The following is a 23,061-nucleotide window of genomic DNA, read 5'->3' on the forward strand; positions in this document are numbered from 1 at the left end:
ATCAAGGCTACAGGAACCTAATTACATTTTCTCATTTATACTGTTAGACTATAAATCTTCATTGCGTAAACATTTTAATGTGCAACTTATTTACATGACCCCTCAGGGGTCAGGCTCCGGGTTCCTGTAAACCACCGAGAGACACTCCAGATAGCAAGAGAAGCTATTTAAATAAAGTCAAACTGACCTGAGCTGTCATTTAAAATAGATACTAAAACCATAGAATCAAATCATGAGGCCAGCTGGTCTGTTGCACTTCTAAAAATATTATTTATGAGGATAGATTGGCATGAAATTCAGAAATTTGTTATGTTTGATACAACAGTAAAGCTGGTCACACCTGAAGTGACCCTTTTCCTTCATCTTTTAGCACTAAGACAGTCAAGTTTGGAATGTCATGGTCAGTTAAAAGGCGGTCACTTTTCAGCCTGGATTCATGCTGACGGCCTGATACATTTTTTTTGTGTGTGTGTGTATGTGTGTGGTGGGGGGGGTTATGATGCAACAGGCTGGAAAGGAGGTTTGTAAGTTGAGAAAAAGGACAGGAGACACTGGTGACTCTTGGGGGAATTTGTTAATCGTGTTTGTGAAGTATCAGGCAAGGTCAGGCCTGGGGCCCCAGGTGTTCCTGCTAAATCATCCCCCCCAGAGACATGAGACTGTTTCATATCTGCCCCACAACACTACAAACACACAAACAATGACTCCTTTTTTTAATTTCAGGGGGTTTAGGAGGCGCATCAGCTGGCTGTCAAACATCCTTTTGACTGAAGAATAATAACAAATTAAATCTCACATGGTTGGATGCCTCGCTAAATGAGCTGTGCTGCCGTGTTTATTTTGATCGGTTGTCAAAAGTGTAACTTTGATTTCCTAATCCAAACACATTTGTCCGTAAAATTGACATGAAAGCTGCAAGACGCTTGAGTCGACATCTTTATCTGAACAGCAAATATACAGCTGCCTCATTTGAATTCTGCAAAAGTGTGTTATTATATCTTTGCAACTATCTAAATTGCACTTAATCATGTTCAAAATGCATGATGGAAGCCTGGAAGAATCCAGGAGGCACACTTACTAAAGTCCAAAGGGAGCTTGTTTGTTCATTAGTGTGTTTGTGAAAAAGGAAGAGCCTGAGGCCTGAGTTAGGTCATCTCCTCCAAAAACACAAACATTTCCTCTTTTAATTAAACGGGTTATGAAACGTATCATCTGAGAATTAAACTGGAAAATAACAAATTAAATAGGCCACGCTCCAACGGCTAGAGAGGTCAGGAGGATTAATTGTTTCTTTTCATCATTTGCCAAATGTCTGAGTTTTACTCTCTTAAACAAACAATGGATTTTATCAAAATGATGTAATGAGGTAATTTAATGAATAAAGAAATATAAATAACAGCTCAAATCCAAAGCAATATCCAATATGTAACTGAGGAAAACTGAGGAAAACTGAGGAAGAACATTCATGCCTCAGGTTCACTATGACTTGAATTCAAATTCTCACTAATTGAAAATTTCTGAGCACAGTTGAAATAATAATCATGGACAGATTAATAACTGCTATACAAACAGTAAAAGGGAGGAGGAAATAGCACCAAACAAGAAACTTTATCAATGAATAGGAAACAAAACCCTGATGTCCCTGGGTAATACACTATAAGCACAACTGTCATACCTAAATTTTTGTAAAAGAATTTGTCATCTTGCATACTTGAACCTAACAGCACAAGACAATGGAGACACTTTGGATCAGTCTGTAAACTGTAAAGTGTCTCCAGAACCAGGACCAGGATGAATAACGGCTTAATTGTTGGGGTCTAGTTCTTGATGGAACCTACGTATGTTTGTTACGGCATGAAGATCTGCGCAAGTGATAAAAGTTTCAAATTGAAAGTCTGTCAGAAATATATAATAATAAATTTAAAACGTCCAATTATGCTGCGGGCCTCTTTGTGAGGGGGAAGAATCATTAATTTATTGACTTATACGTCTCTGTTCTCTGATTGGCTGAGAGTTCTGTTATCACCTGAGATTATAAACTCTCATTTGGGCCATTCTGACCCAGTTTAGCCTGGATGGGTCGGCCCATTTGAAGGAAGGAAAAATGCCACAGGTGATAGCTGAGCTCTTCTTCATCGGGCTCTTGTTAAAATTGACATCAGCACAAGTCCGAGCGTCTTCCTGTCAGATACTGGGGAGTCCAGAGTTCCCCCTGCTGTCCAGAGAGGGCGATGTGGTGATCGGAGGAGCCTTTTCCGTCCACAGTAAAGTCACACAGCCTTCGCTTTCCTACCGAGAGAAACCTGCTCAGATTTCCTGTTCCAGGTAATTCCGAGATCGTTTCTTGGATTTCCTCGGGCTAACTTTATATTTTCACCTGTCTGTTTCTGTGTGTGTCAGCGTCAATCTTAGGGAGTTCCGGTTTGCCCAGTCCATGATCTTTGCAATTGAGGAAATAAATAAAAGTGATTTCCTTCTTCCCAATGTGTCCATTGGCTATCGGATCTACGACACCTGTGGCTCGACACTCTCCTCGGTGCGTGCGGCCATGGCCTTGATGAACGGCGAGTGGACTGCTGGAAAGAACTGCTCTTATCGGTCATCTGTGCACGCCATTATTGGCGAGTCGGAGTCCTCTTCGACCATTGTACTGTCCCGTCTCACTGGACCTTTTGAAATACCAGTGGTGAGACAGTTGTGGCATCCAGTATAGCTTTCACATGTCACCCGTCTTTATTCCGTTCCTCTTTCTCCTGCAGATAAGTCATTCTGCGACTTGTGAGTGTTTGAGCGACAGGAAGGAGCACCCTTCCTTCTTTCGAACCATTGCCAGTGACCTCTACCAAAGCCGTGCCCTCGCCCAGCTGGTCAAGCACTTCGGCTGGACTTGGGTTGGAGCGGTCAACAGCGACAGCGACTACGGCAACAACGGCATGGCCATATTTCTCACCGCCGCTCAGGAGGAAGGGGTGTGCGTGGAGTACACGGAGAAATTCCACAGGGCTGAGCCAGAAAAACTCCTGAAAGTGGTGGAGGTGATCAGGCGAGGGACGGCGCGGGTCATCGTGGGTTTTCTTGGCCCACGTGGAGATGAATAACCTCCTGCAGCAGCTGAGCCTGCACAACGTAACGGGTCTGCAGTTTGTCGGCGTGGAAGCCTGGATCACCGCCAACAGCCTGGTGACCCCCACCAGCTTTGGCGTCCTTGGAGGTTCTCTTGGCTTCGCTGTGGAAAAGGCCGCTATCAGCGACCTGGATGATTTTTTAATTGGAGACTTCTGGGAGACCGAATTTGAGTGCAAGGAGACGATAGAGGATGGCATGGCGGGACCAGCAACTTGCCAAGAAAACGGTGACCTCGCTGCGTTTAAAGGTTATGCTGACGATGTGGCGGAACTGAGATACTCTGGCAACATTTACAAAGCCGTTTATGCAGTAGCGCATTCTCTGCACAGCACCCTGCAGTGCTCCATAAGTGGCGTGTGTGACAAAACCGTGAAGGTGACACACCAGCAGGTAGAAATTCATCTCTGTATTGATGTTATTTATTTTTCTGAGACACTGATAAATGTATCTTGATGTGTTTCAGATAGTGGAGGCTCTAAAAGTGGTCAACTTTACCACTAAGAATGGGGAGCAGGTGTGGTTTGATGGAACGGGCGCAGCTGTGGCTCGATACGAGGTGGTGAACTGGCAGCGCAGCTCAGGTGGATCGGTCCAGTTTAAACCGGTCGGATTTTATGATGCCTCTCTGCCACCTGGACTCAGGTTCCTGCTCAAGACAGAAGACATTATGTGGCCTGGAGGCAAAAGAGAGGCAAATATTTGTCACTATAGCAACATTTACATTCTTGGAGGTCTGATATGTGGAAAAAATGAAATAGAATTATTTTGCTCTTCAATTCCAAGGTGCCCGTGTCCGTGTGTAGTGAGAGCTGTCGCCCAGGAACTCGTAAAGTCCCACAGAAAGGAAAGCCGCTCTGCTGCTACGACTGTATCTCATGTGCTGAAGGAGAAGTTAGCAACAGCACAGGTACAATGGAGCAGAAACGCAGCCGTTTCACATGTTCTCTTGCTGCTCTCTCTGCCTCATATTAAAGTTAGCCATGCTGCGTTCCGTTCTCGCTGCTTTGTGATATGAAGCTACGTTCATGGCTCCCTTATCTCTTTTCACAGATGCTAATGACTGCAAAAGTGTCCTGAGGAGTTCTGGCCAAACCAGAATAGAGATGCATGTGTGCCAAAACAAGTGGAGTTTCTCTCCTTCACTGAGTCCATGGGTGTAGTGCTGGTGTTTTTCACACTGCTGGGGGGTTTTTCTTACTCTATCTGTTACAGCCCTGTTTGTGATCAATAAAAACACCCCCATTAGTGAAGGCCAACAACTCTGAGCTGAGCTTCCTGCTCCTCTTCTCCTCTGACTCTGTGCTTCCTGTGCTCGTCTGAGCCTTCATCGTCGACCCTCTGGGTGGTCCTGCATGCTGCGACACACGGCCTTCGGGATCACCGTTGTCCTCTGCATCTCCTGTGTTTCTGGGTAAAACATGGTGGTTCTGATGGCGTTCAAGCCACACTTCCTGGCAGTAATGTGATGAAATGGTTCGGACCTGCTCAGCAGAGGGCTCAGTGTACTGGCTTTTACTCTTGTCCAGGTTTTGATTTGGCATACTTTGGCTGACCATCGGTCCTCCATTCGCTTTAAAAGAACACAAAACATTACAAAGAGAAGATAATTCTAGATGTGCGCTGGGCTCAGCTGTGGGGGTTTCTGGGCCGTGCTGGGATACATAGGTGTACGTCGCTGTCCTGTGTTTCATACTGGCGTTTTAGCACGCCAGCTTCCTGATAACTTCAACGAAGCTAAATTCATCACCTTCAGTATGCTGATATTCTGTGCTGTCCTGGATTACGTTCTCCCAGCTTATGTCAGCTCTCCCGGGAAGTTCACTGTCGCTGTGGAGATCTTTGCCATTTGGCTTCGAGTTAACGGCCTACTCTTTTGTATATTTGCACCAAAATGTTTCATTATTGTCCTGAAGCCTGAACTGAACACAAAGAAAAGGTCTGATGGGAAATCGACAGAATCACTAAAACTACAATACCCACATTTTACATTTTTCCTTTGTTATAACAAATAGCACAGAATCCAAATAAATATTGCTTTTGATTCACTAGTTCGAGTCTCTGTACTACATCACCCGTATGTATCACTACTATCTTTGTAAAGTGCAATATTTATCTTTATTTGATAGAAATAAAGACTTTTAAGGAGTTTTTTACTTGTCCTTTTTTTCTCTTTCAGGTAGCAAACAGCCTTCATAAACACAAATAGGATATCCTATAGATTGGCATAGTGAAATTTGACCACTTTCAACTTGCCGTCTGGCATCTGGAGACTAGATCCAGACCTGATCAGTGCCAAGGTCAAACGCTGTAACACAGTTAACCCTTGAATAGCTGTCTTTCATGGTGGGGGAAACTCAAACTTCAGTCAAACAGAAAAAGAGAAAGTTCTAATCAGACTGATACTCCCTTCATCCCTCCACTGCAACCTGGAAGAGCCCGAGGCCTGAGTTACGGTCATCTCCAAAAACACAAACATTTCCTTTTTTAATTAAACGGGTTATGAAACGTATCATCTGAGAATTAAACTGGAAAATAACAACAAATTAAATAGGCCACGCTCCAACGGCTAGAGAGGTCAGGAGGATTAATTGTTTCTTTTCATCATTTGCCAAATGTCTGAGTTTTACTCTCTTAAACAAACAATGGATTTTATCAAAATGATGTAATGAGGTAATTTAATGAATAAAGAAATATAAATAACAGCTCAAATCCAAAGCAATATCCAATATGTAACTGAGGAAAACTGAGGAAAACTGAGGAAGAACATTCATGCCTCAGGTTCACTATGTACTTGAATTCAAATTCTCACTAACTGGAAATTTCTGAGCACAGTTGAAATAATAATCATGGACAGATTAATAACTGCTATACAAACAGTAAAAGGGAGGAGGAAATAGCACCAAACAAGAAACTTTATCAATGAATAGGAAACAAAACCCTGATGTCCCTGGGTAATACACTATAAGCACAACTGTCATACCTAAATTTTTGTAAAAGAATTTGTCATCTTGCATACTTGAACCTAACAGCACAAGACAATGGAGACACTTTGGATCAGTCTGTAAACTGTAAAGTGTCTCCAGAACCAGGACCAGGATGAATAACGGCTTAATTGTTGGGGTCTAGTTCTTGATGGAACCTACGTATGTTTGTTACGGCATGAAGATCTGCGCAAGTGATAAAAGTTTCAAATTGAAAGTCTGTCAGAAATATATAATAATAAATTTAAAACGTCCAATTATGCTGCGGGCCTCTTTGTGAGGGGGAAGAATCATTAATTTATTGACTTATACGTCTCTGTTCTCTGATTGGCTGAGAGTTCTGTTATCACCTGAGATTATAAACTCTCATTTGGGCCATTCTGACCCAGTTTAGCCTGGATGGGTCGGCCCATTTGAAGGAAGGAAAAATGCCACAGGTGATAGCTGAGCTCTTCTTCATCGGGCTCTTGTTAAAATTGACATCAGCACAAGTCCGAGCGTCTTCCTGTCAGATACTGGGGAGTCCAGAGTTCCCCCTGCTGTCCAGAGAGGGCGATGTGGTGATCGGAGGAGCCTTTTCCGTCCACAGTAAAGTCACACAGCCTTCGCTTTCCTACCGAGAGAAACCTGCTCAGATTTCCTGTTCCAGGTAATTCCGAGATCGTTTCTTGGATTTCCTCGGGCTAACTTTATATTTTCACCTGTCTGTTTCTGTGTGTGTCAGCGTCAATCTTAGGGAGTTCCGGTTTGCCCAGTCCATGATCTTTGCAATTGAGGAAATAAATAAAAGTGATTTCCTTCTTCCCAATGTGTCCATTGGCTATCGGATCTACGACACCTGTGGCTCGACACTCTCCTCGGTGCGTGCGGCCATGGCCTTGATGAACGGCGAGTGGACTGCTGGAAAGAACTGCTCTTATCGGTCATCTGTGCACGCCATTATTGGCGAGTCGGAGTCCTCTTCGACCATTGTACTGTCCCGTCTCACTGGACCTTTTGAAATACCAGTGGTGAGACAGTTGTGGCATCCAGTATAGCTTTCACATGTCACCCGTCTTTATTCCGTTCCTCTTTCTCCTGCAGATAAGTCATTCTGCGACTTGTGAGTGTTTGAGCGACAGGAAGGAGCACCCTTCCTTCTTTCGAACCATTGCCAGTGACCTCTACCAAAGCCGTGCCCTCGCCCAGCTGGTCAAGCACTTCGGCTGGACTTGGGTTGGAGCGGTCAACAGCGACAGCGACTACGGCAACAACGGCATGGCCATATTTCTCACCGCCGCTCAGGAGGAAGGGGTGTGCGTGGAGTACACGGAGAAATTCCACAGGGCTGAGCCAGAAAAACTCCTGAAAGTGGTGGAGGTGATCAGGCGAGGGACGGCGCGGGTCATCGTGGGTTTCTTGGCCCACGTGGAGATGAATAACCTCCTGCAGCAGCTGAGCCTGCACAACGTAACGGGTCTGCAGTTTGTCGGCGTGGAAGCCTGGATCACCGCCAACAGCCTGGTGACCCCCACCAGCTTTGGCGTCCTTGGAGGTTCTCTTGGCTTCGCTGTGGAAAAGGCCGCTATCAGCGACCTGGATGATTTTTTAATTGGAGACTTCTGGGAGACCGAATTTGAGTGCAAGGAGACGATAGAGGATGGCATGGCGGGACCAGCAACTTGCCAAGAAAACGGTGACCTCGCTGCGTTTTAAAGGTTATGCTGACGATGTGGCGGAACTGAGATACTCTGGCAACATTTACAAAGCCGTTTATGCAGTAGCGCATTCTCTGCACAGCACCCTGCAGTGCTCCATAAGTGGCGTGTGTGACAAAACCGTGAAGGTGACACACCAGCAGGTAGAAATTCATCTCTGTATTGATGTTATTTATTTTTCTGAGACACTGATAAATGTATCTTGATGTGTTTCAGATAGTGGAGGCTCTAAAAGTGGTCAACTTTACCACTAAGAATGGGGAGCAGGTGTGGTTTGATGGAACGGGCGCAGCTGTGGCTCGATACGAGGTGGTGAACTGGCAGCGCAGCTCAGGTGGATCGGTCCAGTTTAAACCGGTCGGATTTTATGATGCCTCTCTGCCACCTGGACTCAGGTTCCTGCTCAAGACAGAAGACATTATGTGGCCTGGAGGCAAAAGAGAGGCAAATATTTGTCACTATAGCAACATTTACATTCTTGGAGGTCTGATATGTGGAAAAAATGAAATAGAATTATTTTGCTCTTCAATTCCAAGGTGCCCGTGTCCGTGTGTAGTGAGAGCTGTCGCCCAGGAACTCGTAAAGTCCCACAGAAAGGAAAGCCGCTCTGCTGCTACGACTGTATCTCATGTGCTGAAGGAGAAGTTAGCAACAGCACAGGTACAATGGAGCTGAAACGCAGCCGTTTTCACATGTTCTCTTGCTGCTCTCTCTGCCTCATATTAAAGTTAGCCATGCTGCGTTCCGTTCTCGCTGCTTTTGTGATATGAAGCTACGTTCATGGCTCCCTTATCTCTTTTCACAGATGCTAATGACTGCAAAAAGTGTCCTGAGGAGTTCTGGCCAAACCAGAATAGAGATGCATGTGTGCCAAAACAAGTGGAGTTTCTCTCCTTCACTGAGTCCATGGGTGTAGTGCTGGTGTTTTTCACACTGCTGGGGGTTTTTCTTACTCTATCTGTTACAGCCCTGTTTGTGATCAATAAAAACACCCCATTAGTGAAGGCCAACAACTCTGAGCTGAGCTTCCTGCTCCTCTTCTCTCTGACTCTGTGCTTCCTGTGCTCTCTGACCTTCATCGGTCGACCCTCTGGGTGGTCCTGCATGCTGCGACACACGGCCTTCGGGATCACCTTTGTCCTCTGCATCTCCTGTGTTCTGGGTAAAACCATGGTGGTTCTGATGGCGTTCAGAGCCACACTTCCTGGCAGTAATGTGATGAAATGGTTCGGACCTGCTCAGCAGAGGCTCAGTGTACTGGCTTTTACTCTTGTCCAGGTTTTGATTTGCATACTTTGGCTGACCATCGGTCCTCCATTCGCTTTAAAGAACACAAAACATTACAAAGAGAAGATAATTCTAGAATGTGCGCTGGGCTCAGCTGTGGGGTTCTGGGCCGTGCTGGGATACATAGGTGTACTCGCTGTCCTGTGTTTCATACTGGCGTTTTTAGCACGCCAGCTTCCTGATAACTTCAACGAAGCTAAATTCATCACCTTCAGTATGCTGATATTCTGTGCTGTCTGGATTACGTTCATCCCAGCTTATGTCAGCTCTCCCGGGAAGTTCACTGTCGCTGTGGAGATCTTTGCCATTTTGGCTTCGAGTTACGGCCTACTCTTTTGTATATTTGCACCAAAATGTTTCATTATTGTCCTGAAGCCTGAACTGAACACAAAGAAAGGTCTGATGGGAAATCGACAGAATCACTAAAACTACAATACCCACATTTTACATTTTCCTTTGTTATAACAAATAGCACAGAATCCAAATAAATATTGCTTTTGATTCACTAGTTCGAGTCTCTGTACTACATCACCCGTATGTATCACTACTATCTTTGTAAAGTGCAATATTTATCTTTATTTGATAGAAATAAAGACTTTTAAGGAGTTTTTTACTTGTCCTTTTTTCTCTTTCAGGTAGCAAACAGCCTTCATAAACACAAATAGGATATCCTATAGATTGGCATAGTGAAATTTGACCACTTTCAACTTGCCGTCTGGCATCTGGAGACTAGATCCAGACCTGATCAGTGCCAAGGTCAAACGCTGTAACACAGTTAACCCTTGAATAGCTGTCTTTCATGGTGGGGGAAACTCAAACTTCAGTCAAACAGAAAAAGAGAAAGTTCTAATCAGACTGATACTCCCTTCATCCCTCCACTGCAACCTGGCTTAGCATCCACAGGTCAAACCTTGTCTTTATGTTGGGGAGGGCACACACATTCCATGCACACAGAAGTACAATGTGCTGATTCTACATGGAAAAAAATTCAGGAATCTGACAGAGATTCAGATTCAGATTCAGATTCAGATTCAGATTATTGACATGATGAAAAGGTGATACATGTTGTTGTGCTAAACTACCTATCTATCATACCTGTGGCCACAAAACAATCACTGCGCTCTTCCAAATATCATGACTTAAAGAAAACTCCTCAAGTATCACATTTTCATTTGAGGTCTGACATGACATGACAGTTCTGAGACATTCTTCTCCCACATTCAACTACTTTCATCTTTAACTTCCAACTAAACTCAATTTAGACTATTTACAAAACATGAACTAATAACTCAGTTTGTTTGTGATAGCGGGGTCATTCATTCCAGTGCCTGAAAGCTGGCTACCAGTTCATTAATTGGTGACCCTGAGGAGACAAATTCAGTTTATCTAACCACTTAATCCTAATTAAGGTTTAAGGAGACTGAGGCAGGAAAAAACCCTGGACAGGTCACCTGTCCACCAGTAACTGTTCACTATCAACTAGGGACTATTAATCATCACTGAACCTAATATGCATGTTTTTATGCTGTGGAAGCAAGGGGGGACAGAGAGAACGCAAACTTCGCGCAGAAATGCCAGAGTCTGGAGCCCTGAATGCTCCTGCTCTGATATTGGTGATCACTGCACCCTCATGCAGTCTCTACAATGACCTCCAGATGTTTTCAGGGGTTTCCAAAAATATTTTTTTAATCCATCTTTATTTTCTGCGATATTTACAAACAATGAATCATCTCAACAAATTCTGCAGTTTTTCCTCCTGTAGGATGAAGGAAAATCTTGCTACGGCCCAAAGTTGTCCCCTGGGAAATGCAGGATGCAGAGTTCTTGATGCAATAGATGCAAATCTATTAGTAAGTTGTCGTCATGGTGATTATGTAATGAAGTAGAAAAAGCAAGTTAAATGTTGAGGAGCTGCACCCTCTGACATCAGCAATGAGGGCTTTCTTCTTATAAAAGGATGTTAAACATTAGGATGGCCTGCAGGAGTATATAATTCTTCTGTTTTCTTCTGTGAGACATTTTTGCTTACGATTGTGTGTGTCAGGTTCCACCAGATGCCTGTCTGTGTCTGTGTAATGCTTCTGTTTGCGCTTTTCCACGGAGCCTTTGGAGCCGAGGACAATCTAAAGTGTAAGATGTTGGGGAGACCAGAGTTTCCACTGTTATCTCAGGAAGGAGACATCACTATTGGGGGAGCCTTCACTCTCCACAGCCAAATGTCAAAACCTTCTCTCTCCTTTGAAGAGACACCAGAAGATCTCACATGCTCCAGGTAACATTTATTTTCTACTGTAGTGCTATTGTTTTACCTTCAGAGAACCTAAACCTCTGTTATTTTCCTTTCAGGATTAATTTAAGAGAATTTCGCTTTGCCCAAACAATGATTTTTGCAATAGAGGAGATCAACAACAGCAGCTCGCTTTTGCCAAATATTTCCATTGGTTATAAAGTATTTGACACGTGCGGTTTGACGCTGCCTTCTACACGAGCAGTAATGGCCTTAATGAATGGAAAGACAAGAACCCCAGAAGGAGGCTGCTCCAGTCGGACATCTGTTCATGCAATTATTGGTGCTTCGGAGTCGTCTTCAACCATTGTGATGCTTCAAATTTCAGGGATATTTCAAATACCGGTGGTAATAATGTGTCATATTTGTGATTGGTTTGCTTTTGATTCTGTCTTTGGTAAAAAAAATGACCAGATTCTGATTCATGTATTGCTTTCCCTCTTGTTTTTTCCTCTCTTTTTGTTATCTTTTTTGTTCAGATAAGCCACTTTGCCACCTGTGCATGCCTCAGTAACAGGAAGGAGTACCCCTCCTTCTTCAGAACCATCCCCAGTGACTTCTATCAGAGCAGAGCTCTGGCTAAACTAGTGAAACATTTCGGGTGGACGTGGGTCGGGGCTGTGAAAAGTGACAATGATTATGGGAACAATGGCCTGGCGACATTTATTATGGCTGCTGAGCAGGAAGGGGTCTGTGTTGAGTACTCGGAGGGCTTTTCGTGGACAGACCCCAGCGAGCAGATTGCGAGGGTGGTCACAGTCATTAAAAGTGGCAGCGCAAGGGTTTTAGTCGCCTTCCTTGCACAGAGTGAGATGTCCGCTCTGCTGGAGGAGGCTGTAAAGCAGAACCTGACGGGGCTGCAGTGGGTTGGGAGCGAGTCCTGGATCACAGCAGGTCACCTGGCTCTTAAGAAATACTCAGCAATCCTGACAGGGTCCCTGGGCTTCACCATCAGAAAGACAAAGATAACTGGCCTTCAGGAGTTTCTTTTACAGGTTAACCCAAGTCAGAACCCTCAGAATAATCTTCTCAAAGAATTCTGGGAGACCACATTTGGTTGTAGTTTCCAGTCTGATGTGCACGGGGCCACCCAGTGCTCTGGTGTTGAGAAGCTAAAGGACATTCAGAATCCTTTTACAGATGTGTCAGAACTTAGGATCTCCAACAATGTGTATAAAGCTGTGTACGCTGTGGCTCATGCTATGCATAGCATGCTAAAATGTGGCCAAAGTGGCGAGGCAGTGAATCAGTCATGTACCACTAAAAAGGATTTTGAGCTAAAGCAGGTAAGATGTTGTCTCTAAGAATTATGTCCAGCTGAATTTCTTTACACCCCCCATTGACCTGTTCTTTCTGACAGGTTGTAGAGCACCTGCAATCAGTGAACTTCACTCTTCAGTCAGGTGAAAGAGTGTATTTTGATGACTATGGAGACCCGGCGGCTACTTATGAGCTGGTGAACTGGCAGAGAAGCCCAGAAGGAAATACAGTATTTGTGGTCGTTGGGAACTATGACGCTTCACAACCAAACGGGAGGCAGTTTACCATGAACAACATCAATATAACATGGGCTGCCAGGCTGCAGAAGGTACGACGCATGTTAAAAAGCATTGATTTACACGCTGATGTTTATACAGGCATGGGTTAAATGGCTTCATCTATGTATTTTGTATTTTCGTCTTAAAACAGAGACCGCTGTCTGTGTGCAGTCAGAGTTGCATTCCAGGCTTCCGACAGGCTGTGATTAAGGGGAAACCCATCTGCTGTTTCACCTGCGTCGCCTGTGCTGCAGGAGAGATCAGCAACTCCAGCAGTAAGTTCAAGTCTTCAGAGCAGGCAATATTTATCCTGAAACAATCTTTTTTACTCTCTTCTGCTTCAAGCTTTATTCATGGCACCTTTGATTTTTAGACTCTGCAGAGTGTTTGCAGTGCCCACTGGAGTTCTGGTCAAACGAAGATCACAGCCAGTGCGTTCCAAAGGTGATCGAGTTCTTATCATTTGAAGAAACCATGGGGGCCCTTCTTGCCGCCGTTTCACTGTTTGGGGCTGCGTTAACGTCGCTGGTGTTTTGTGTCTTTTTTCGGTTCCGTCACACACCTCTTGTCAAAGCCAGTAACTCCGAGCTGAGCTTTCTTCTTCTTTTCTCTCTGACTCTGTGCTTCCTTTGTTCCCTCACATTCATCGGGAGGCCCTCAAGGTGGTCCTGCGTGCTGCGACACACGGCGTTCGGCATCACCTTTGCTCTCTGCATGTCCTGCGTCCTGGCAAAAACTGTGGCTGTTTTGTTCGCATTTACAGCAAAAAGGCCAGGAAACACAGTTTTTTACTGTTCTGTTCCACTTCAGAGAACAAGTGTTTTTGCCTGCATCACTTTGCAGGTTATAATTTGTGTGCTCTGGTTGACGCTTGCCCCACCACACCCTCACAAAAATACCGCTCATGCCAAAGAGCGCATTATTTTAGAGTGTAATTTAGGTTCCCCAGTGTGGTTTTGGGTGGTATTGGGGTATATCGGGCTCTTGGCTGTGATTTGCTTTATCCTTGCTTTTCTTGCTAGAAAGCTGCCTGATAATTTTAACGAAGCTAAATTCATCACCTTCAGCATGCTGATATTTTGTGCAGTTTGGGTCACTTTTATCCCAGCGTACGTCAGCTCTCCTGGGAAGTTCACAGTTGCCGTGGAGATCTTTGCTATCCTGGCCTCAAGTTTTGGGTTACTTTTCTGTATATTTGCCCCAAAATGTTATATATTAATATTGAAGCCAGAAAAAAACACTAAAAAACACATGATGGGGAGAAACCATCAAAATTAGGCTGAACTGAGAATTGTATCACTTAAATAACAGTAATTTTGTTCTTTAATATTTAAGTCCAGAAAGTGTTTTATTAATACAGAGCATTATGTAAGTGCACATATATAAAATGCACCTTATGTCAGTTTGATTTTGGGATGGAATTGACTCACATGTTAATGTCATTTATCGATTAAAGCTACAATAAAGTTAAACTACGTGGACAGTTGTTTAATAGTTTCCCTGTCAAGTATTTTAAAAGCAACAATTGCATGTAAAAGCAACACAGCTGTAATAGGCCCACTCGTCTGTCACTCACAGCAGTGAGGTGATGCCATTGGAACAGAGCATTCCATACGCTCCTCCTAAACCCCAATGTCTTTGTGATTGTTTAAAGAAATCCTATATAAAATGCTCTGAGTTGCCTGTATTGGCGCCACAAGTGGCGAATCCTGTAGTGAGACACTATGCAGCTGGCAGTAGGTGTGCTGTTTGTTACCCTCATGGCCGTCAGAGGAGGCGACCTTGTGTGTCAAACATACGGGACAAAAGAACTGTCTCAGTTTTCTATGGAGGGAGACATCAACATTGGAGGCATTTTTTCCTTCCATCAGAACCCGGTCACCATTGATTCGGCCCTGCATTTCAACCCAGAGATGATCCAGTGTGAGGGGTAAGAGCTATAAGAAGCAATTTAAATTGACCAGTGTTATATGTGTCAATAGGCCTGTACATTTTCACACATCCTTCTCCTCCAGATTAGATCCAGGAGAGCTGCAGTATGCGTTCACTATGATGTTTGCTATAAATGAGATCAACAACAGTTCAGACCTGCTGCCGGGACTCATCCTGGGCTACAGGATCTTTGATTCCTGTCCTAGTGTCCCTCTGTCGATCAGGGCCTCGCTTAACTTGATGAATAGATACGAGAGCGGGGGAGACAGCTGCAGTAAACTCTCCAATGTGCATGCTGTCATCGGAGAAACTACATCCACCTCTACTATTGGGATTGCACGCACCATGGGGCCCTTCCTTATACCGGTTGTGAGTGTCGGATGCATATATCATTTTATTTGTGTATAGTATTGGTCATGTGAAAAGACACTAAAATATGTGTATTTTCTGTTTTATGCTCATTTCAGATCAGTCATTCTGCAACATGTGCATGTCTTGGCAACAGAAGGGACTACCCCGCTTTTTTTAGAACCATACCAAGCGACATTTATCAAAGTCAGGCCCTCGCAAAGCTCGTCAAACACTTTGGCTGGACGTGGGTCGGTGCTATCAGAACTAACAGCGACTACGGCAATGGTGGCATGACAGCCTTCCTTAAAGCAGCGGAAAAGGAAGGTGTTTGTGTCGAGTACTCGGTGGCTATTTATAGAACGGATCCCAGGAAGTGGTTCCTGGAGGTGGTGGACATCATCAAGAAATCCACCTCCAAAGTAATTGTGGCGTTTGTTGATGGCACAGACCTTGACATACTTGTTAAGGAGCTTCATGCCCAGAGTGTGACTGGCCTGCAGTGGGTCGGCAGCGAGGGCTGGATCACTTATCGCTTTATTGCCTCTCCCGAGAACTACGCTGTGGTCCAGGGGGCAGTGGGTTTTGCAGCACTAAACACTCACCTCCCTGGGCTGCAAGAATTCCTGGCTGACAGTAGGCCCTCCACCACACCAGGAAACAACGGACTGGTGGAGCTGTGGGAGACTGTATTCAAGTGCACCCTTAGTCCCCGGGCTCAGAGTCCACTCGCAGCCTGTACAGGGAAGGAGTCTCTAAGGGACGCGAGCACGCGTTTCACAGATGTTTCAGATGCCAGTCTGCTGAATAATGTTTACAAGGCCACGTACGCTATTGCTCATGCACTGCATTTGCTTTTGACCTGCAAAGAAGGAGAGGGGCCCTTTGAGAACAACACTTGTGCTGACAGACACAACGTTCAACCATGGGAGGTGAAAATAAATCTACTGCCTTCACTAAATAAAAATCCAATTGCTAAATATTCCATAAAACCTTTGCTACTTCTTGCAGGTATTGCATTATCTAACACTGGTTAATTTCACCACCAAGATTGGCGACAATGTGCATTTTGATGAGATGGGTGATCCTGTGCCGCGCTACGCGCTAGTGAACTGGCAGATGGACGAAGCAGGCTATGTACTTTTTGAGACTATAGGCGACTACGATGCCTCCAGACCCGAGGGTCACCAGTTCCAGATGAATGACGGCGTGAAAGCCTTGTGGGCTGGTGAGAATCTTGAGGTAAGGACAGATGTTGCAAATTACACCTTCTGTCTGATATCTAGGTTTTGCAGGAGAAAATATTCTGTGTTGCTGTTACTTGGTTGCAGGTTCCAAGGTCTGTTTGCAGTGAGAGCTGTCTACCAGGCACCCGGCGAGCTTTTGTCAAGGGCAGGCCGATCTGTTGTTTTGACTGCATTGCCTGTGCCGACGGGAAATTCAGCAACAGTACAAGTGAGACAGCAGGATTCTTAGCTTTTACGTTAGCACTGGTGGTGTTTCTCTTGGGCAAAGTCACTGTCAAGGCTTTGGCGGCGTATCTCCGGATGTCTGTGATGTACAGCTTAAACGTATCTATGTTTTCAGATGCAGTGAAATGTGACAAATGTCCCCCCGAGTACAAGTCCAATGAAGAGAGGAATAATTGCAACCTGAAAGCTATCGAGTTCCTAACCTTCAGAGAACTAATGGGCATATTGTTGGTTGCCTTTTCTGTTTTTGGTGCCTGCCTGTCCACGACTATAGCTTTAATATTTTTCCACTTCAGACAGACTCCGATTGTCAGAGCCAACAACTCTGAGCTGAGCTTCCTGCTCCTCTTCTCTCTGACTCTGTGCTTCCTGTGCTCTCTGACCTTCATCGGTCGACCCTCTGAGTGGTCCTGCATGCTGCGGCACACGGCCTTCGGAATCACCTTCGTCCTCTGCATCTCCTGCATTCTGGGAAAGACAATGGTTGTTTTAATGGCGTTCAGAGCCACACTTCCTGGTAGTAATATGATGAAATGGTTCGGTGCTGCTCAGCAGAGGCTCAGCGTACTGACTTTTACTCTTGTCCAGGTTTTGATTTGCATACTTTGGCTCACCATCAATCCTCCCTTTCCATTTAAAAATACAAAACATTATAAAGACAAAATCATCCTTGAATGTGCACTGGGCTCGGCTCTAGGGTTTTGGGCTGTGTTAGGATACATTGGGCTACTCGCTGTCCTGTGTTTTGTTCTAGCTTTTTTAGCCCGAAAGCTGCCTGATAATTTTAATGAGGCTAAATTCATCACCTTCAGCATGCTGATCTTCTGTGCTGTGTGGATCACATTTATTCCAGCATATGCTAGCTCCCCTGGGAAGTTCACTGTCGCTGTGGAGATCTTTGCTATTTTGGCCTCCAGTTATGGAATGCTCTTTTGTATTTTTTTACCAAAATGCTATGTCATTTTACTAAAGCCTGAGAACAACACAAAGAAAAAATTAATGGGCAAAGTTATGCCAAGAGCTCTTTGAATTTATTGATAGATCAGCCACTTCTTATCACTTATGTCAGTTGTCAACTATCAATTTCCCTTTTTTCCAAATAAAAGCGTATTCATTAAACAAACTCAATATACTGAATATATAAAAAAGATATCTTACAAAGCATTTTATTAGGTTTCCCTACAAACAAACATATATAATACAGATACTTTTCTCCATGTTGTTCTTTCTCACTCTCAATTTCTGTCATTATGTGTGATCATGAATAAAGTCATGAATAAAGGTTAAATGTTCACTTTTTGCTCACCTGAAAACAAACCTAAAACAGATTTGATTCAGCTGATTCTTTCTTAAGTTGTTTTACACAGTCATGTCTGCTCAAGTCCTGTCTGTTTCCCCTTTTGCTCAAGATAATGATGAAACAAATAATATCACATTTAATATCAAGCTTTTGATATTAAATTAAATTTTAAAGCTTTTAATTCTTATAGCATTGAACATCTCAAAATATGAACTAATTAGTTCATGAGTGGCACACAGAATATCTGTGAACCCCACATCTGAATATATAATTTAGTCTTTTATGTAAACTTTCATATTATCACAATGGCAGAATGTTAATAACAAAGTGGAATAACACAAGATCATTTATAGTAACATTTAATATTTACAGTTATGCTGTGATGATGCCCTAAAAATGATTGCTAAATAGGATATAATTACTGTCTCACAGTCTCTGTCGATATGCGTCAAAAATTAACGTGAAACTAGTAAAAGCAGGTTTAGTTTAGATCATTTTCATAGAGAGTAGACATTCCTGCACTTTTTCTTTAAAAAAATAAAAAAAATTCTGCTCCAGAATCTATATAAACCATCTTCAGGCTTTCAAACGTGCTTCTTCCTATCAGCAGCTGAAACTATGACCCCCACGCTCATGTGGCCAGAAAAGGTTTGGGGACTCTTCCTGCTGGTTTTGTCCTTCTCCCAGGCTTGTGGGCAGGTGTGTAGACATATAGGAGAGGTGGAGAAGCCGCAGCTCTCTAAAGAAGGAGACGTTATATTGGGAGGAATCTTCTATTTCCACAATAGGTGGAAAACCAGAGAAAATGCCTACACTGCTAAACCACTGCCAACAGAATGCAGAAGGTAAGTATTATACACATCCTCTTTAGCTATCTAAAATATAGAAAGAGTTAGATGAAAACCCAGTTGATTTAAAAAGATAATTTTATGCAGTGAAATTAAATTAAGTTTTTTATAACTAATGTTGATATTAACTGTCCATATAAAGCTTGAATTTCAGAGGGTTCCAGTTTGCCCAGGCGATGCTATTTACCATAAATGAAATTAATAAGCGCACAGACCTCCTGCCTGATGTCATTGTGGGATATAAGATTTATGATTCATGCGCCAACATTGTGAATAGTATAAAGCTGGTGCTGGCTTTAACTAACCGTCAGGACAAGGAGTCTGCATCTGATGAGGAATCATGTACCAAACCTGCACAGGTGCAAGCTATCATGGGAGAGAGTTCTTCCTCTCCCTGCACGGCGATAGCCTCAGTTATCGGACCTTTTCATATCCCAGTGGTGGGTAGAGGAATGAAAACATTTTTATTGATGTCTGTGTTTGTGTATTTTAATATTTTAATGTTTTATTATCATTCAGATCAGCCACTTTGCTACCTGTGCTTGCCTCAGTGATAAAAACAAGTATCCCTCATTCCTGAGAACAATACCCAGTGATCATTACCAGAGCAGAGCTTTGGCCCAATTAGTCAAGTACTTTGGTTGGACTTGGGTCGGAGCTGTGAGATCAAATGATGATTACGGCAATAACGGCATGGCAACCTTTATAGAAACAGCAGAGGAGCTCGGCATCTGTGTGGAGTACTCTGTGGCTGTCTTTAGAACCGATCCAATGATCAAGATTCTACAGATAATTGACATAATAAAGTCCTCCACTTCGAAGGTGATCGTGACATTCCTGTCTCCAGGAGATTTAAATGTATTACTACAAGAGTTTTCTCAGCACAACCTGACTGGTTACCAGTGGGTGGGCAGCGAGAGCTGGATCTCAGACTCTCACATTGCAGCCATGGATGTCCATCACATTCTGGATGGGGCTGTAGGCCTTTCCATCCCTAAAGCACATGTCACTGGCATGAAAGAATTCATTCTGGATGTAAAGCAACTCAGTTCATCCAGTAAAGAACTGTTCAGAGAGTTTTGGGAGGCTTTATTTGACTGTAAGTTTGAGGATTCAGTGTCAACAACAACAGAGAATCAGAGAGAATGTTCTGGACATGAAGATCTGGCTGGTGTCAAAAACATCTTCACTGACATGTCTCTCATGCCCATCTTCTACAACATCTATAAAGGTGTTTATGCTGTGGCCCACGCACTTCATGATATTCTCAGCTGTAATAACACATGTAATAAAACAGCACAGCTGGATCCATTCACGGTGAGTTGAACACAAATTAAAAATTTTGAGACAATAATAAGTCATAATGTCTGCACACATTATTGTATGTGAATGTTAGATTTTACAGCACATCCGAAGCACTCATTTCAAAACAAAGGAAGGAGATGAGGTTTATTTCAATGAGAACGGAGACCCACCAGCAAAATATGAGATTATTAACTGGCAGCCAACAGAAAATGGCAATGTGGAATTTGTCCCTGTGGGTCTTTATGATGCATCTTTACCTGCTGACAGACAGCTGACACTGACAAACAGGACTTTAGTTTGGGCTCAGAAAAAGGTAAAAATGTTACCATATTTAAATATCTAAGCATTTGTAATAGTGTGTGACTTTGTGTGATTATGCTGTTTTAATTTGCCTAATTCATCAAACCTCAAGTGAAACTGAACAGAAGACGATTGAATTTTAAGTCCCTTCAGGTGCCTGTGTCAGTTTGCAGTGAGAAATGTCCCCCCGGAACGCGCAAGGTTCTGCAGAAAGGGAAACCTGTCTGCTGCTATGACTGTTTGAGATGTGCTGATGGAGAGATAAGCAACAGTACAGGTAGGAAAATTTTAAGGGAAATTAGTTACGATTGAAATGCTTCCTGTGGTCTATACAATGTGTTTTTACTGTGAAAAATCAAGAAGCATAAATCACACACACAAAAATATGTTTCTCAGATTCCATCAGCTGTGTGCGATGTCATTCTGAGTTCTGGTCTAATGAAAGAAGAGACGCCTGCATCAAGAAGAAGGAAGAGTTCCTGTCTTATGAAGAGATGATGGGAGCTCTGCTGACCGCAGCATCACTTCTGGGAACGTGTTTGACGGCTGTCGTCATGTTCATTTTCTTCAGATACAGACGCACTCCGATTGTCAGGGCCAACAACTCTGAGCTGAGCTTCCTGCTCCTCTTCTCTCTGACTCTGTGCTTCCTGTGCTCTCTGACCTTCATCGGTCGACCCTCTGGGTGGTCCTGCATGCTGCGACACACAGCGTTTGGCATCACCTTCGTCCTCTGCATCTCCTGTGTTCTGGGTAAAACCATGGTGGTCCTGATGGCCTTCAGAGCCACACTTCCTGGTAGTAATGTGATGAAATGGTTTGGACCTGCTCAGCAGAGACTCTGTGTTTTGGGTTTTACTCTCATTCAGGTTATCATTTGTATTCTCTGGTTAAGTATCTCTCCTCCTTCACCCAACAAGAATTTCAATGTTGCCAAGGACAGGATCATCCTTGAATGTGCCCTGGGCTCAGCTCTGGGCTTCTGGGCTGTTCTTGGCTACATCGGACTTCTGGCCATGTTTTGTTTCATTCTGGCCTTTCTGGCTCGGAAACTCCCCGATAACTTCAACGAAGCTAAATTCATCACCTTCAGCATGCTGATATTCTGTGCTGTGTGGGTCACCTTCATTCCAGCCTATGTCAGCTCTCCTGGGAAGTTCAGCGTTGCCGTGGAAATATTTGCAATTTTGTCTTCGAGTTTTGGACTTCTCATTTGTATTTTTATCCCAAAATGTTATATCATCTTACTGAAACCAGAGAGGAACACAAAAAAGAATTTGATGGGGAAAGAGGGACCAACACATTGATTCACCTTATTTCAAGAAAAAGTCTTAAATACTTATATCTTATGTCAGATTTAAGACTTCTAATGCAGAGATGCCGTTTCATTCATATGTTGATATACATATACAGCCTTGTGTTTTTTATTTCAGACAAAAAGAAGAAAACCTCTTTTTTAACCCTCTATTGGACTTATCAGCGATACATCCCCCAGAACGCTCTCCTTTTATTTAAGCAATGTTTTCTTTTTACAGATGGAGATAATAAAAGTGCAGCTCTCCTGCCTAGCATCACTACATGTAATGGAAACAGCATTCTAATATTTGTAATGGAGTATCTGACTTGCTGATATGTTACTCAAAATGATTTGGCGATGCTTTACTCACCAGTCTGATCTGCACAAGCTTGAGAAGACACACTGGCTGTAGACGGCGCTACATCTACAGCACTCATCACATCGTCCACTTTTCAGACAAAACCCATCATTTTGACACACAATGATTTTAAAACTATTATAAGTATTTGCTTTGCTGTTGACCTCTATGCACACCAAGTGTCACGATATGCACCCTGTACAGTTGCTGTGTGTGACTGCAGGCAACACAGTCATGTAACACTTTGTTTGAAATACAATATTAGACATTAAGCACGAAGTCAGCTGTATATTACAGGATGTGAACTACTGAAAGCAATCACCAATACACCCATGACAACTCTAATGGAGGTCCAGAAGTTTAGATGGAAGAGAATTTCTAATACCATGTAGTTCATTTTAAAAAGTTGTACAATAGATGTCTTTGACCATTAATGTAGACACTCTGCTGTGAGGAGGACTGAACTTTGTTAATTTTAATCAATTGATGTTGTCATTCTAGAGCATTTAGTAAAAATAAATCACAAATCTCTTTGCTGTTTTTTCTGATTTGTCTTTACTCTCACGCAACCTTTTGAGTCCACAGAGATCATACTGGTCTGATGAAATAGTGTATTTATAAATATCGCCGCCATCACCTGATTCAGGAATTAGCAGAGGCAGCTCTGAGGTAGCATGACATCTCAGTGGTGCACACCACGAGGTCAGAGTCTCTTAGGTCTCTTAGAGCTGCTGTTGCTGGCATCATTCTGTCAGAATGAGGAGCTTGTTTGTAGACAGATAGGAGCTGTGGAGAGACCTCAGCTGTCAAAAGATGGAGACATTTTATTGGGGGGAATCTTTTCTTTCCACAGCAAGTGGAAAGACAAGTGGAACACCTACAAACAAAAGCCGCCGCCACTTCAATGCACCAGGTAAACAAACCCTGATGGATTCCTTTAACTGTGTAGAAAACTGCATGTGACAAGAAGAAATCATGCTTTCCG

General features: G+C 43.4%; 5 protein-coding genes across 8 annotated transcripts; all 5 read left to right on the plus strand.

Annotated features, from left to right (window-relative positions):
• The first annotated feature begins 2,104 nt into the window (after positions 1–2,104).
• Positions 2,105–5,306, plus strand: LOC101078473 (extracellular calcium-sensing receptor). Its single transcript, XM_029844143.1, is given in 17 exon segments — positions 2,105–2,325; positions 2,401–2,686; positions 2,760–3,068; positions 3,070–3,516; positions 3,590–3,817; positions 3,910–4,033; positions 4,177–4,191; positions 4,194–4,306; positions 4,308–4,370; positions 4,372–4,416; positions 4,418–4,441; positions 4,443–4,566; positions 4,569–4,621; positions 4,623–4,664; positions 4,666–4,761; positions 4,764–5,062; positions 5,303–5,306. Coding segments are annotated over 17 exon segments (2,493 nt in total).
• A 1,544-nt stretch (positions 5,307–6,850) lies between these two features.
• LOC101065553 (extracellular calcium-sensing receptor-like) lies at positions 6,851–9,580 on the plus strand. The gene is given in 6 exon segments (XM_029843689.1): positions 6,851–7,117; positions 7,191–7,790; positions 7,792–7,947; positions 8,021–8,248; positions 8,341–8,464; positions 8,610–9,580. Coding segments are annotated over 6 exon segments (2,268 nt in total). The 5' UTR covers positions 6,851–6,865; the 3' UTR covers positions 9,518–9,580.
• Positions 9,581–11,223: 1,643 nt separating this feature from the next.
• Positions 11,224–14,194, plus strand: LOC101078246 (extracellular calcium-sensing receptor). The gene is made up of 6 exons (XM_003968383.2): positions 11,224–11,363; positions 11,438–11,726; positions 11,858–12,664; positions 12,739–12,966; positions 13,068–13,191; positions 13,290–14,194. Exons 1-6 carry the CDS (start codon positions 11,227–11,229, stop codon positions 14,192–14,194), a joined length of 2,490 nt encoding a protein of 829 aa, XP_003968432.2. The 5' UTR covers positions 11,224–11,226.
• Positions 14,195–14,608: 414 nt separating this feature from the next.
• Positions 14,609–17,697, plus strand: LOC101067701 (extracellular calcium-sensing receptor). Of its 4 annotated transcripts, none has more exons than XM_003968337.2 (6): positions 14,609–14,846; positions 14,932–15,217; positions 15,316–16,128; positions 16,208–16,438; positions 16,528–16,651; positions 16,784–17,697. In XM_003968337.2, exons 1-6 carry the CDS (start codon positions 14,641–14,643, stop codon positions 17,695–17,697), a joined length of 2,574 nt encoding a protein of 857 aa, XP_003968386.2. In that variant the 5' UTR covers positions 14,609–14,640. The 4 variants fall into 4 exon arrangements, with proteins under 4 accessions (XP_003968386.2, XP_029699719.1, XP_029699718.1 ...); XM_029843859.1 differs by having other exon boundaries at positions 16,247–16,438; XM_029843858.1 differs by having other exon boundaries at positions 14,932–15,214.
• A 1,280-nt stretch (positions 17,698–18,977) lies between these two features.
• On the plus strand, positions 18,978–21,728 carry LOC101078022 (extracellular calcium-sensing receptor). The gene is made up of 5 exons (XM_029843863.1): positions 18,978–19,256; positions 19,336–20,133; positions 20,213–20,434; positions 20,566–20,698; positions 20,818–21,728. Exons 1-5 carry the CDS (start codon positions 18,993–18,995, stop codon positions 21,726–21,728), a joined length of 2,328 nt encoding a protein of 775 aa, XP_029699723.1. The 5' UTR covers positions 18,978–18,992.
• The last annotated feature ends 1,333 nt before the right edge of the window (positions 21,729–23,061 follow it).

This window comes from Takifugu rubripes, chromosome 11, assembly GCF_901000725.2.
Source record: "Takifugu rubripes chromosome 11, fTakRub1.2, whole genome shotgun sequence".
NCBI lineage: Eukaryota > Metazoa > Chordata > Actinopteri > Tetraodontiformes > Tetraodontidae > Takifugu > Takifugu rubripes.